The 12,514-nt window shown below is 39.4% G+C and overlaps 1 protein-coding gene across 3 annotated transcripts in view; it reads right to left on the reverse strand.

Moving 5' to 3' along the window:
* Positions 1–12,514, reverse strand: part of LOC126456889 (RNA-binding protein lark) — a 126,769-nt gene that overhangs the window by 20,852 nt on the left and 93,403 nt on the right. For all 3 annotated transcript variants that reach the window (XM_050092720.1, XM_050092721.1, XM_050092719.1), the window contains exon 9: positions 8,229–8,432. In XM_050092720.1, coding sequence (XP_049948677.1) covers positions 8,399–8,432 — 34 coding nt within the window. In that variant the 3' untranslated portion in view covers positions 8,229–8,398. The remainder of the gene's footprint in view (positions 1–8,228; positions 8,433–12,514) is intronic.

Below are 12,514 nucleotides of genomic sequence, written 5' to 3' on the forward strand. Positions count from 1 at the left end.
GTTCCTAATCAGGAGCGAATTATTTAATCTCACCTGTGTGGCCTGGTAGTTCAGTTTTCAAATCTCTGCATGTTAATCTAATTGTTCAAATGTATGTGATATCTTATGGGACTTAACTGCTAAGGTCATCAGTCCCTAAGCTTACACACTACATAACCTAAATTATCCTAAGGACAAACACACACACCCATGCCCGAGGGAGGACTCGAACCTCTGCTGGGAGCAGCCGCAGAGTCCATGACTGCAGTGCCTTAGACCGCTCGGCTAATCCCGGCGTTAATCTAATTTAATGGACACAGTTCTTCCATTTTTCTTCACGTCTCCAGTAGAGTTCCCTAGCGCGTGTCAATAGTCATTTGTTTTGAAAGCTAGTGACCCCTTGTTGGCATTAGTCAGCTAGTCAGTGAGTCAGCAACAGCCAGCTGAGACTCTAGCAGCCACAGGGAAGTAACTGATTTTGTGACATTTTACAAGTTCCTAACCAGGAGCGAATTGTGTAGTTTCATTTGTGTGCTTTGGTAGTTTAGTTTCTTAAATTTCTGTGTGTTACTTTAATATTTAATAGGCAACAGTTCTCGTGCTTTCTTTTATGCTGGAAAGCTCAGTTTTTGACTCTCTGCATATTAAACAAATTTATTAGATACAGTTCTTATGTTTTCATCAGTGTCTACAGTAGAATTCCGCACCAGGTGTCAAATGGTTCTTGTTCATCTGTGTAGTGTGGTTTTCCACAGTCTTTAGCAGGCATAGGGAGTGCGATGGCCGTATTTTGATGCAAGCAGAGTTGGTGACACTTTGCTCTCAGCTCCAGGCTGTGATGGCTTCTGTTACACAGCTGAAGCTGCAGTGGATGGGCATCACTCCTGTAGGCCAGCTGAGTGGATCCAACAGATGTCCAGCATGTCCGAATCCGCCGATTGGCCTGTATTGGTGACCTGCCCAGTTACTGCTCGCACAGAGGTTGACCCACTCACCCTTAGTTGAGTGGGAGGTTGCCTCGGGCCATGGCAGGTGGTAAAAGACTTCCCAGGGGCCACAAGTAAGGTCTCCCTGGTCAGTCTGACAAACAGGTTCCATTTGCTGTCTGTCGCTGGCACTGCCCCTCAGCCAAATGCAGTCACCTGTCCTGTTTCAGAGAGGACTTCTCAGTCCGCAAGATTCAGGCAATCACAGAGGGTGGGATTATTGGTAGTTGGGAGCTCTAATGTTAGGCGCATTATAGGGCTCATCAGTGATGGGATGACGAGGCGCAGCGACTCGAGCGCACCGAGAATTCCTCGAGCCTCTAGTTCTCGGGCAATTCTCGAGAAGCTCACGAGAAACGGCTCGGCGGCGTGTGCTGCTGCGCACCAGTTGGCTGCGACAACATATGCTGCGCCATTGTTGTTTTATGAATTGAATGCCGCTGTTAGACAGACACGCTCGCTGCTCGCTGTGATCGTAACTATTATATCTCAGGTTTCATTCGAGTAAAGTTGTTATTCAAATCAATATGGACACTCAAAAACGAACATCATGGTGCTGGCAATACTTTACGGAGGATGGAGATAATGTCACTTGCAACATTTGTTGTAAAAATCTCCATAATGTATGAAAAAATACAATGGGCATTATTAGACATCTTAAACTGCACAATTTATCGAGCAATAAAACAGCGACGCCCGTGGATACAGAGACTCATTCTTCCAATAGTGCGAGACAGACAAAATATCCAGGTACGTATGGTACAAAAGGTGAATTCCGTGCAAAAGTTCGGATAGTGTCCGAAGCAGTCCGCCGCGCTTAAAAAACATTGATTTTTTAATCGTACTCCGATATCATACTCCCAAAATCAAACCTATACTATCCTAGCTTTTGCACGATACAATATGTAATTTTATTGGACTAGTTGTCGACCATAACGCACCCCCTTGCAGGAGCACTGATCTAAATCTTACGTTTCTCTTCATAGAGGGAAGTAAATGGCAACAACAGCTAAATGAAGCACTAGTGGCCATGATAACAGATGATTTTCAACCGCTTTCAATCGTCAAGGACACTGGTTTTGGACGTTTTGTTTCACTGTTGGACCCACAATACTCGATACCAAATAGAAAAAAGTTGCGCCTCATGATTGAGGACGATTACCATAAACAGAAAGAGGCTGTAAACTTGGCCGTGTAAGACTCTACTTGTGTTTCTTTAACGACCGATATTTGGATCTCACTCAATAGTGAGGCATATATCGCTGTAACTCGTCATTTCATTAACACTAATTGGTGCCTGAAAGCCTTAGCTCTGGAGACATTCAGTTTCCCGGAAAAGCATACAGCGCTAAATATTAGTGAGGCGTTAGATAATGTGATTTCAAAATGGAACATTGAAAACAAAGTTGTAAGCATCACAACTGACAACGCCAGTAACATGACGGCAGCCGTGCAACTTATTCACAGTGGCAACATAGATACGCAACATGTGCCTTGTTTAGCACACACCATCAATTTAGTTGTGAAAAGTTATTTGAACAGCAACAGTGAGCTCTGCATAATGCTGGAAAAGGCCAGAAAAATTGTTAGCTATTTTAAAACAAGTTGCAATGCTAATGAAAAACTCCATGAGATCCAGGATCTAATGAAAAAACCTGTTCATAAATTGATTCAGGAAACCGAAACCCGAACACTGTTGGGTCAGAACACTGTTGCAGACAGAATGAAAAAAGCATGCCAAATTTAAATGAATGCAAAATCTCCAAGATTGGTGATATTTTACAGAAGCTTGTAATTTAGCAAGGACATCAATGTGAGATGCTTATAATAGTTTCCACAGTGAAATTTTATCTTGAAACCTGGCAGAAAATCCAAAGAGATTCTGGTTGTATGTAAAGTATGCTAGCGGCAAGACACAGTCAAAGGCTTCTCTGTGTTACAGCAATGGAAATACTATCGACGCCAGTGCTGCAAAAGCACAGTTACTAAACATAGCCTTTCAAAATTCTTTCATCAAAGACGATGAAATAAATTTTCCAGAATTCGAGTCAAGAACAGCTGCCAACTTGAGTAACTTAAAAGAAAATATCCTCGGAGTAGTGAAGCATCTTCAAATCACTTAATAAAAGCAAGTCTTCCAGTCTATACTATATACCAATTAGGTTCCTTTCAGAGTATGCTGATGCAATAGTTCCATTCTTATCAATCATATACAACCGCTTGCTCAACAAAATATCTGTACCCAATGAATGGAAAGTTGCACAGGTCACACCAATACTCAAGAAAAGTAGTAGCAGTAACCCACTAAATTAAGGTCCATGTCATTAATGTCAATATACAGCAGCATCTTGGAACATATATTGTGTTCGAACATTATGAATTACCTCGAAGAGAATGGTCTATTGACACACAGAGCAACACGTGTTTAGAAAACATCATTCATGTGAAACAAAACTAGCTCTTTACAGACACGAAGTGTTGAGTGCTATTGATAGATATTCCAAATTGATTCCGTATTTCTGGATTTCCAAAAGGTTTTTGACACAGTACCACAAAGCAGCTTGTAGTGAAATTGCATGTTTATGGAATATTGTCTTAGTTATATGACTGGATTTATGATTTCCTGTCAGAGAGGTCACAATTCATAGTAACAGATGGAAAAGCACTGAATAAAACAGAAGAGGCTTCTGGCATTCCCCAAGGTAGTGTTATAGGCCCTCTGCTCTTCCTTATATATCAATGATTTAGGAGACAATCTCAGCAGCTGTCTTAGGTTGCTTGCAGATGATGACTGTCTAGTTAAATCATTAGAATATCAAAACAAATTGCAAAACAATTTAGAAGAGAGATCTGCATGGTGCAAAAATTTGCAACTGATCCTAAATAATGAAAAGTGTGAGGATATCCATATGAGTGCTAAAAGGCATCCATTAAAATTTGTTTACACAATAAATCAGTCAAATCTAAAGGCTGTAAAATCAACTAAATACCTAGGAATTACTATTACAAACAATTTAAATTGGAAGAAACACATAGAAAATGTTGTGGGAAAGGCAAACCAAAGACTGCGTTTTATTGGCAGAACACTGGCCTCTTGTCTACACTACACTTGCCCGCCCTCTTCTGGAGTACTGCTGTGTGGTCTGGGATCCTCACCAGATAGGATTAACAGAGTATATTGGAAAGTTCCACGAAAAGCAGCATGTTTTGTATTATTGTGAAATAGAGGAGAGAATGTCATGGACATGATACAGGATTTGGTATTGACACCATTAAAATAAATGCATTTTTCACTGTGGCAGAATCATCTCACAAAATTTAAAATAAATGCATTTTTCACTGTGGCAGAATAATCTCACAAAATTTCAATCACCAACTTTCTCCACCGAATGCGAAAATATTTTGTTGACATCAACCTACACAGTGAGAAATGATCATCATAATAAAATAAGGGAAATCTGAGCTCGCACAGAAAGATGTAGGTGTTCATTTTCTCGGCATGCTGTTCGAGAATGGAATAATAGAGAATTATTGTGAAGGTGATTTGATGAACCCTCTGCCAGGCACTCAAGTGTGATTTGCAGAGTAGCCATGTAGATTCAGATGTTGATGTACGTCAGTGGCTGTGCCCACATAAACCATCATCCAGGCAAATCACTCTTTGTAACATGCACAGCAGTGCACACGTAGCCTAGTGGGCGCAGTATTACGTAATGGGAGATTTTTACCTAGGCTTCCACAGGACCTGTGGTGGTATCGAAGGCATCATGACAGCTGTGGACTGTGTGAACATTTTTGTGGACTACCTGCATCCCTTCATACTCGATATCTTCCTTGATGATGACTGAGCAAGGTGCTGCAATAATTAGTATTTGGGAGGATGATAGTCCAAAGCTGTGTCCAGCCATCCTGATTTAAATTTTCCGCGATTTTCCTAAATTGCTTCAGACAAATGCAAGGATGGTTCCTTTGTAAGGGCATGGCTGACTTCCTTCCTCATCCTTTCCTAATCTGACAGGACCAATGACTTCGCTGTTTGGTCCCCTCCCCCAAATCAACCAACCTACGTTGATGATGATGGAATCTTCCAGCAGAATAACTATGCATCTCACAAAATCAGAATCATGCTACGATGCTTTGGAGAGCAAGATAATTAAATCATGCAGGTGTCTTGGCCACCAAATCTGCTTTATTTGAACCCCACAGAACACATCTGAGACTTGTGTGAACTGTGCATAGACATCTAGTGCCACATACATCAGCAAGCCTAACAAGTATGTATCAAATATATGAAATACAGAACTGCTTCTGTATTGCATTCCAAAGTTGGACAAACACGCTACTGAGCAGGTAATCATTATGTTTTAGCTTGTCAGTGTATATCCTGAGCTTTGTCTCCTTTATTTTTTCCACATCTATTCCCTGGGTACCTTAACAGATGCCCTATAAACCTCCTGGTAAGAATGTCCGATAGATGGTCTTTTATCTACTCCAACACCAACTTTTGCATACTTTCTCTATCACTCTACAAGATGTGAACGCCACAACAGTAAACAACAATGCTAGAATCACAAAAGTGAAGACAAATAAAAGCTGCTTATCTATCTATATATAGATTGAGGTTGCTTCCTGGCTTCCATCTGTCTATCACTAATTGGTTTTCAACAGATACACTGATCCATGAGGAAGGTTTCTGTACATGATTTATAAACATTTCACATAAATTGTCTGAATTCTGATGGATTAAAGTTAAGTTGCGAAAACGATGCCATTGTCACCTCCCGAACAATGATGATAACTCAATAGAGCAACAATGCCTGAATTAGCAGAAATGGTGATCAAATTTGCATCTGGTTTTACGGTCTAATAGTCAGCCGGCACAGTAACTCAGCATGCTCAATATATATAAAAAATGATGAACATGAACGGGTGTCATGAGAACTGGTATATCAATTGCCACTGACAAGGAAGAGTTTCGAGTCTTTTAAAAGTCATATAAGACCTGGTCACTATCTTCTTGATTGGAATTCAGAAATTTCTTGTGGATAAATACAAAATATTTTGAAATACTTCTACAGATTGTTCACAAACACATTTTGAAATATGAGCACAATTTTTGCTTCTCTCCGACTGTTGCAATTCACATTCATAATTCACTGCCAATTCTTTGGACAATGGGCAGTGAGTTACTCAACTTTGAAGTATCATAATAAATATGACCAATAATGAAAAGATAACCACCTTGTCAATGGGCTGTGATGTGAGACTTACAATTTGAAATAATCAAACATTTTAACCAACAGTTTCCCTGCAATTGTTTGAGAACAATTGTATAGCGAAAAAACCTTGCTAATCTAAAAAATATGGTGTTTCTTTTTTTATGCTTCAAGTAAAATGTTTCCAAAAAAGTACTTCATCAACTCATCAACTTTGCTTTATTTACATGCAATATGTTCTTTCAGCAGAGCAGCACATTACTCAGCTTTCAACTTTTCTCGAATGAAATCTGCATGTGGACACGATTCTTTGCATCGCGCAGTGAAGTCTACCAGGAAGACTCCACAATGAACAATTTTGGCAATGAGTCTCAACAATGCATCACAGTGTGTACTAAGCTTCACAAAAGTAGTGCTGAAATATGAGCTAATCATGTACATCATGCTTGTTTTTCTTTTATTTTTTTTATTTGTGCTGTCTCAGTCAACCCTTGATACATACGGAACCACTCACACACACATACACCCATGATTCACATACAATATTTACACTGGTTGTAAACCTAATACTTACCTCACAATGTGCTCCCCATCATTGCCACTCCAAACCCCATAACACTCATGCCTCCAGACAACTTTCATGGCGTACACTGCTTAAATCACATAAGTTATGTGAAAGTGATAATATTCACTTACTTAATGTTATTCTCTGAATTTTATTTGTGGCCCCAAACAATATACACTACGCCAAGTCAAGCCATCTTGCTGTAGATACTTAATGCTACTCGTGTGCAGGTGGGCCAGGTTGCTAGGTGTGAAATAAAGAAGAGTGAACTGAAAGCATCTTTTGCAAAATTGTAATAGTAACAGAAGCTAAAAATGAAGATGTATCTGTTGAGTAAATAAGAAAAATTCATACAAGAATAGCAAAACAAAAACTACGTAAAAAAATACACTTTTGAAATAATGGTAAATGAAATTTTCAACTTTGACTTTTGTGACTAGTGCTTAATGATAACACCGTTTTCTCATTGCAAGCTGACTTAAAACTTCAGTTTTTTCTACCTCACAAGTGATTAAGCTAGAGTAATTAGACTCTGCAATGAGTGGCCCATGGTTTGTCCTAAAACAGGAAGGGGGGGGGGGGGAGACCAGAAATGCCTTTCTACATGCAGAGAGGATATATCCTGCAAGGTGATTCCACTAGATACTGTTTTTTATCAGTTACACAACCACCAGCCACGTGTGAAAACATTAATTACGTTGAAGTGCTTGTTTTTGGAGATGTTGCTTCACAAATTCAGCAATCCTTACTTCACATCCCCTGTCTACAAAAGGCTCCTTCTAATTCTAAGGAGACAGAATCTGGAGAGTAAGGGGCCTGCAAAAATGTTGTCAATTTTTTTTTCGGCAAAAACTGCCTGCAGCATGATCAGGATCAATGTCATAATGGAAGAAACAATCATTTACTAGCAATAATACAGGCTCAATTGTTTCTGTAGTGCATTGTTTAGCATTTGAGTGTAATAATGCTGGGTAACTTAAGGGACAAATTCATGCGAACTGACCCTTGCAGGTTAAAAAAGACAGACAGACACCAACATTTCACATTTGCTCTCATGTTAAAAATTTTTTTCGGCATGTTTTGATTTTATTTTATGGTAAAGGGCCCTCAGTTCTTCTTTATAGCAAGACTTCTTGTTGGCTTCAAAATTTCCAGCAGCAAAGGAAAAACTGCTTACAGAGTAATCATGTTTTTTGTTAAACAGTCTTCAAGAAACTTGCGTTCTACAAATCACTCAAAGTGACTTTTTGCACACATGATTTTAGTGCATATAGATCAGATCAGCACATAATACATCTCTCAACATTGGAGCATTCCACAGAATGTAAGCAAGGATCTCAAGGTTCGTTTTTAAATTCTAAAGTCAAGTGTTAAGATAATTATCATGAAGTGACTCTCCTTCTAATCTCTTTATCTTTTGGTATCTAGTGTACAATTAAGTGATGGTTGCAATATTTACTAAAGCATTAAATCAGTGCTTACCTTCCACATTTGGCACTGCCTTAGATAGCTTATTTGTGTACCTAGCATTTAGCCAAACTTTTGTCATCATAAATAACAGCAGGTTTAAAGGCAGTGGCAAACAATAAACAAATCATTTTTCGTGTTTGTGTGACTATTTGTTACAGGACATAGATCTTTGGTTTTCCCCATCAAGTGGCTTCCAGTCTCAGACTGTGGGTCTCCCTAAAATAAGAATTAAATAGTTTACATAAATATTCATGTTACAAAAAAACACTACTGATAATGTCTGATTATGCACGACAAATGTATTATTTTTGAGTAACATTTCCCCTGATTTTTAATAATATCCACAGAATCTTGAAAGCAAGTCTTGTAAACTGCAATTTAAGGTGTAATAGAAAAAAGCATTGATGCCAGATTTTTAATGTATGTTAAAGGTGCAGTGAAGGGCTGATAGCCAAAGTGGTGCAATAGTACAGCTTTATTTGTTGCAGCATTTTTGCAATAGAGAATACAGTAATTCAGTACTTGTAAATATTTTTGTCTTTGTCCATTTATACAACCTCATTCCTTCTCTCTTATAAAAAGAAGGAAGGAAGATAAGGATTTAACTTCCCATCGAGATTGAAGTCATCAGACACAGAACTGCTACACAAAATTCTGTTTTCAATTAATGTTTCATGTAATTTCAAGGACAATAGAGAACTGCAAAAACAGCAACATGAGATATGAATGCTGGTGTAGAAATGCTTCAGTTATAAACCAGAATGTTTGGTATGAGCATGCCCGGTAAGAGCTTCTGTGATGTACCAGAACCCATCAAGGAACCAGCAGGAATGTTGGCAGCACAGCCAACACAAAAGTGCACATGATAATGGCTGATGAAGATGAGCACCACAAGGTTCAACTATTTTTATTTTAAGTAGGTAATGAACTCATGACACCAGAAAACACGGAAGATTCAGTTTAATGTTTGGCTGATGTGACAGTCAATAGGGATGGAGTATCATCTAAGTTGGAAAAAGGACAGGAGAAAGGAAATGCCTGTGGCCTGTGCTTCTGGGTGCATAATAACTTCATTGCCCTTGCATAAAAGGATGAGACACAAATGAGACAAAATTCTCTATCAAAGATAAACATGTGGACTATGCTTAAAAGCATAAAAAAGATACATGAAAGAGTTTAAAAAACAAAGGGCTTCTGAACCTACACAGAATATACAGGGCGAAGAAAAAATACTGCACTTGGCGGTCAGCATGTAATTCCTCATCCCAATTCAAGAAAACAGTGTATCTAATAAAACCTGGTCCCACCAATAGGCTTAACAGAAATGTGATTTAAAAAGCAAGGTTCTAGCAATGCTGTAACTGCCTGAAGCCTGGCCACGGGCAGGAGCATGAGCTCTGTGCTGTGCCAGAGCTGTCCCATTAGCACAATGAAATGAGGTAATGCTGTGGGGAACAGACAGAACTGATGTTCAAGTTGTGTTTGCAGCCAATATTCTTTTTCAGCTAAATTATAAAACTGTATCCAATTTACACCTCCACGTTGTGGTATCTTGAGTATTTTTTTCTGTTACTATTACTGTTATTTAAACATTAGGAGATAAATGAGCTTCTTACACATGTAAAAGTCCACTTTGTTTCGTCCATTGCACAAATAAAGCCAATAGAAAATAACAGTGGATACAGTAACATTGTCTGTATCCAATGAGATACAAAAAATACGATAGGTAGGCTACAATAGACTGCCTACAATAGACTGCACATTATGTTATGCACAAAATAATTCCAATCTGTATGTTTGATCTCCAGACTTATCTTCACAGAGCTGGTACATACACATATGAACAACATTCACTTTACAGGAGACGTTCAAAGGGACCACCTTGCATTTGCAAACACTTCGCTACTTGCTGGGTCACACTTTGCTGGACCCTACACGACACTCCTGCATACAACACTGCCAAAGTGGCATGCATGTGAGCTATTTGCTTGTGCACATCCATGTGTGGGTTACTATAAACATGTTCCTTCAAGTGTCCTGCAAATAGAACTCTAGAGGAAAGGTCTGGGGAACATGGAGGCCATAACATTGAACCTCCATGACCAAGCCATTTCCCTGGAAACACTTCATTTAAATACTTATGCACATTCATTCTGAAGTGTGGAAGTGCACCATCATGCTGAAACCATAGCTGTCACTGAAAACCAAGTGGAATGTTTTCTAATGAATAAGGCAAAGTATTGCAAAAGAAACATCCCATACAGGGGTGCATTCAACTTGTCCTGCAACAGACAAGGGCCCAAAAGCACTCCTCCCACGATTCCAGCCCACAGGTTTCTGCTAAACTATGCCTGAAAGCCATGTTCATGGGTGACATGGGTTGTACTCCGACCAATAATGGCTGTTATGGAGCTTGAAAATACCTCCATGAGAGAAGTTAGATTCATCAGTCCATATAACGTTATTTATAAAATGTTATCTTCCACTTGGTGCAAAAGCCATTCACAGAATAGTATGCTTAATGCGTAAGATTTGGATGCAGTTCTCCATCATGCAACACTTCAACAGTCAGTCTTTGAGGTATCTGGGACTGGCTTGCAATATCATGGGTACTTCGCTGAGGTGACTGGTTAACAGTTGAAGAATCGCATCCTCTGCCCATGGAGTAGGTCTAGTCCTTGGATGAACTCTGTCCATTACCTACGAGGAATATTACCAGTTTCCTGAAGGCGTTGCTCCAGGTGACAATGAACGTTCTTATCGAGATGGTGCTTTTGAGGGTCCCGTGCAGCATACGAACGAGCAGCAGCAGCTTGTTTATCGGATGCACCCAGCACCAAGAGCACATTAACATTTTCATCATTTGTGCACTCCATTGGGAAGCCACCCTATGTGAACTTGACAGGGCCAGTTATGGTTGTGTACTGCATGGCAACCACTGCACAGTTAGTAGACACATGCATGCAGTTTAATGATCTAACTGTCATGTGATAGGCTATTGTCATGTGCGCCAAAATGATGTCCTGCTTATAAATGATAACAACTAGGAAACGGACATCTAAAAAATAAAAAAGGAACCCGATGAGGATTCAAACCACAGCTCCATTGTGGATGTGGGTTTGATGTCCCAGCAGTCTACTCAATGAGCTACGATGGCTCGTACAGTAGTGCGGGATGATACACATTCAATGTTGTTAAACAAATTTTTTCTTGAATCTGGATGAGGAACCACATGCTGACCTCCAAGTGCATCTTTTTTTCTTCACTCTGTATACACTACACTTGCCTCATTGTCATATAAAACAGAAAGTTTGTGATGCAGTAGGTACATAAAATGTGGTGCAAGGAAACTGTGACTGGGGGTATTTCTGGTGCCAATACTGTATCCCATTCCCTGTTCCATTCATGAATAGTGAACAGAAAAAATGGCTGTCAGTAAGCATGTATTTGAGCACTAGTTTATCTGATTTTACAATCTTAATTTCACCTTTGTATAAGATAAAGTATTATGCTTCACTCTCCTTGGGGAAATGTGCATTCTCAGAATTTTAACAGTAAACATAACTGTGATCCATGATGCCAATCTTGCAGCATCTGCAAGCATCTCTTCAAAACTCTTGAGCTTACTCGACATGTAGAGCATACTCTCAGATCTTCTCCATTTATTCTAGTTGGTAAGTCACAGCTTAGTGTCAATCAATGCATAAGAATTTTACGAATAACCATTTTCCCAAAAATCTCACTGCTGTCAATTTCAGATTTTAACCAACTTCCTGTTCCTAAGCATTATGTGAGTTTCACTGCTTTTCATGAGTGCTGCAAACTCTGGCACTTTGTTGTGAATGTTTCAGCAGTTTACCATGAACATTTTAATACTCTTTATCTGTGTGGTGCATTTCTTTCAATCTTACATTGATACTTCTGGGTTTCATACAGCTATTGGTATCCGGAATGGATGGAGTGTCACCTAACCTAAAAAACCTTTATGTGCACCCTACACATAGTCAGCTACTTAGTAGCAGCATCTAATGTGTAGTGGACACCTTACCTATTTAGAGGACCCTACAGTTCTCAACCCTAAGGTACAATTCCAGTAAGTTGCAGCCTAGCTTGTCACCGAACCTTCAAAGTCTCTGGTTCAGCCTTTCCACTCGACTCAGAACCAAAAGGTCATGATCAGTTCTTGGGACAATGCTGGAAACTGTGAGCTTTGTTGAAAATCCATGCATAAGGCTGATCTTCTCAACCTTCTCTGCCAGTCGCTTTAATGACCCAAGAATGACCTAGGAGCCCAGACG

The sequence above is a fragment of the Schistocerca serialis genome, chromosome 2 (genome assembly GCF_023864345.2).
Source record: "Schistocerca serialis cubense isolate TAMUIC-IGC-003099 chromosome 2, iqSchSeri2.2, whole genome shotgun sequence".
Lineage (NCBI taxonomy): Eukaryota > Metazoa > Arthropoda > Insecta > Orthoptera > Acrididae > Schistocerca > Schistocerca serialis.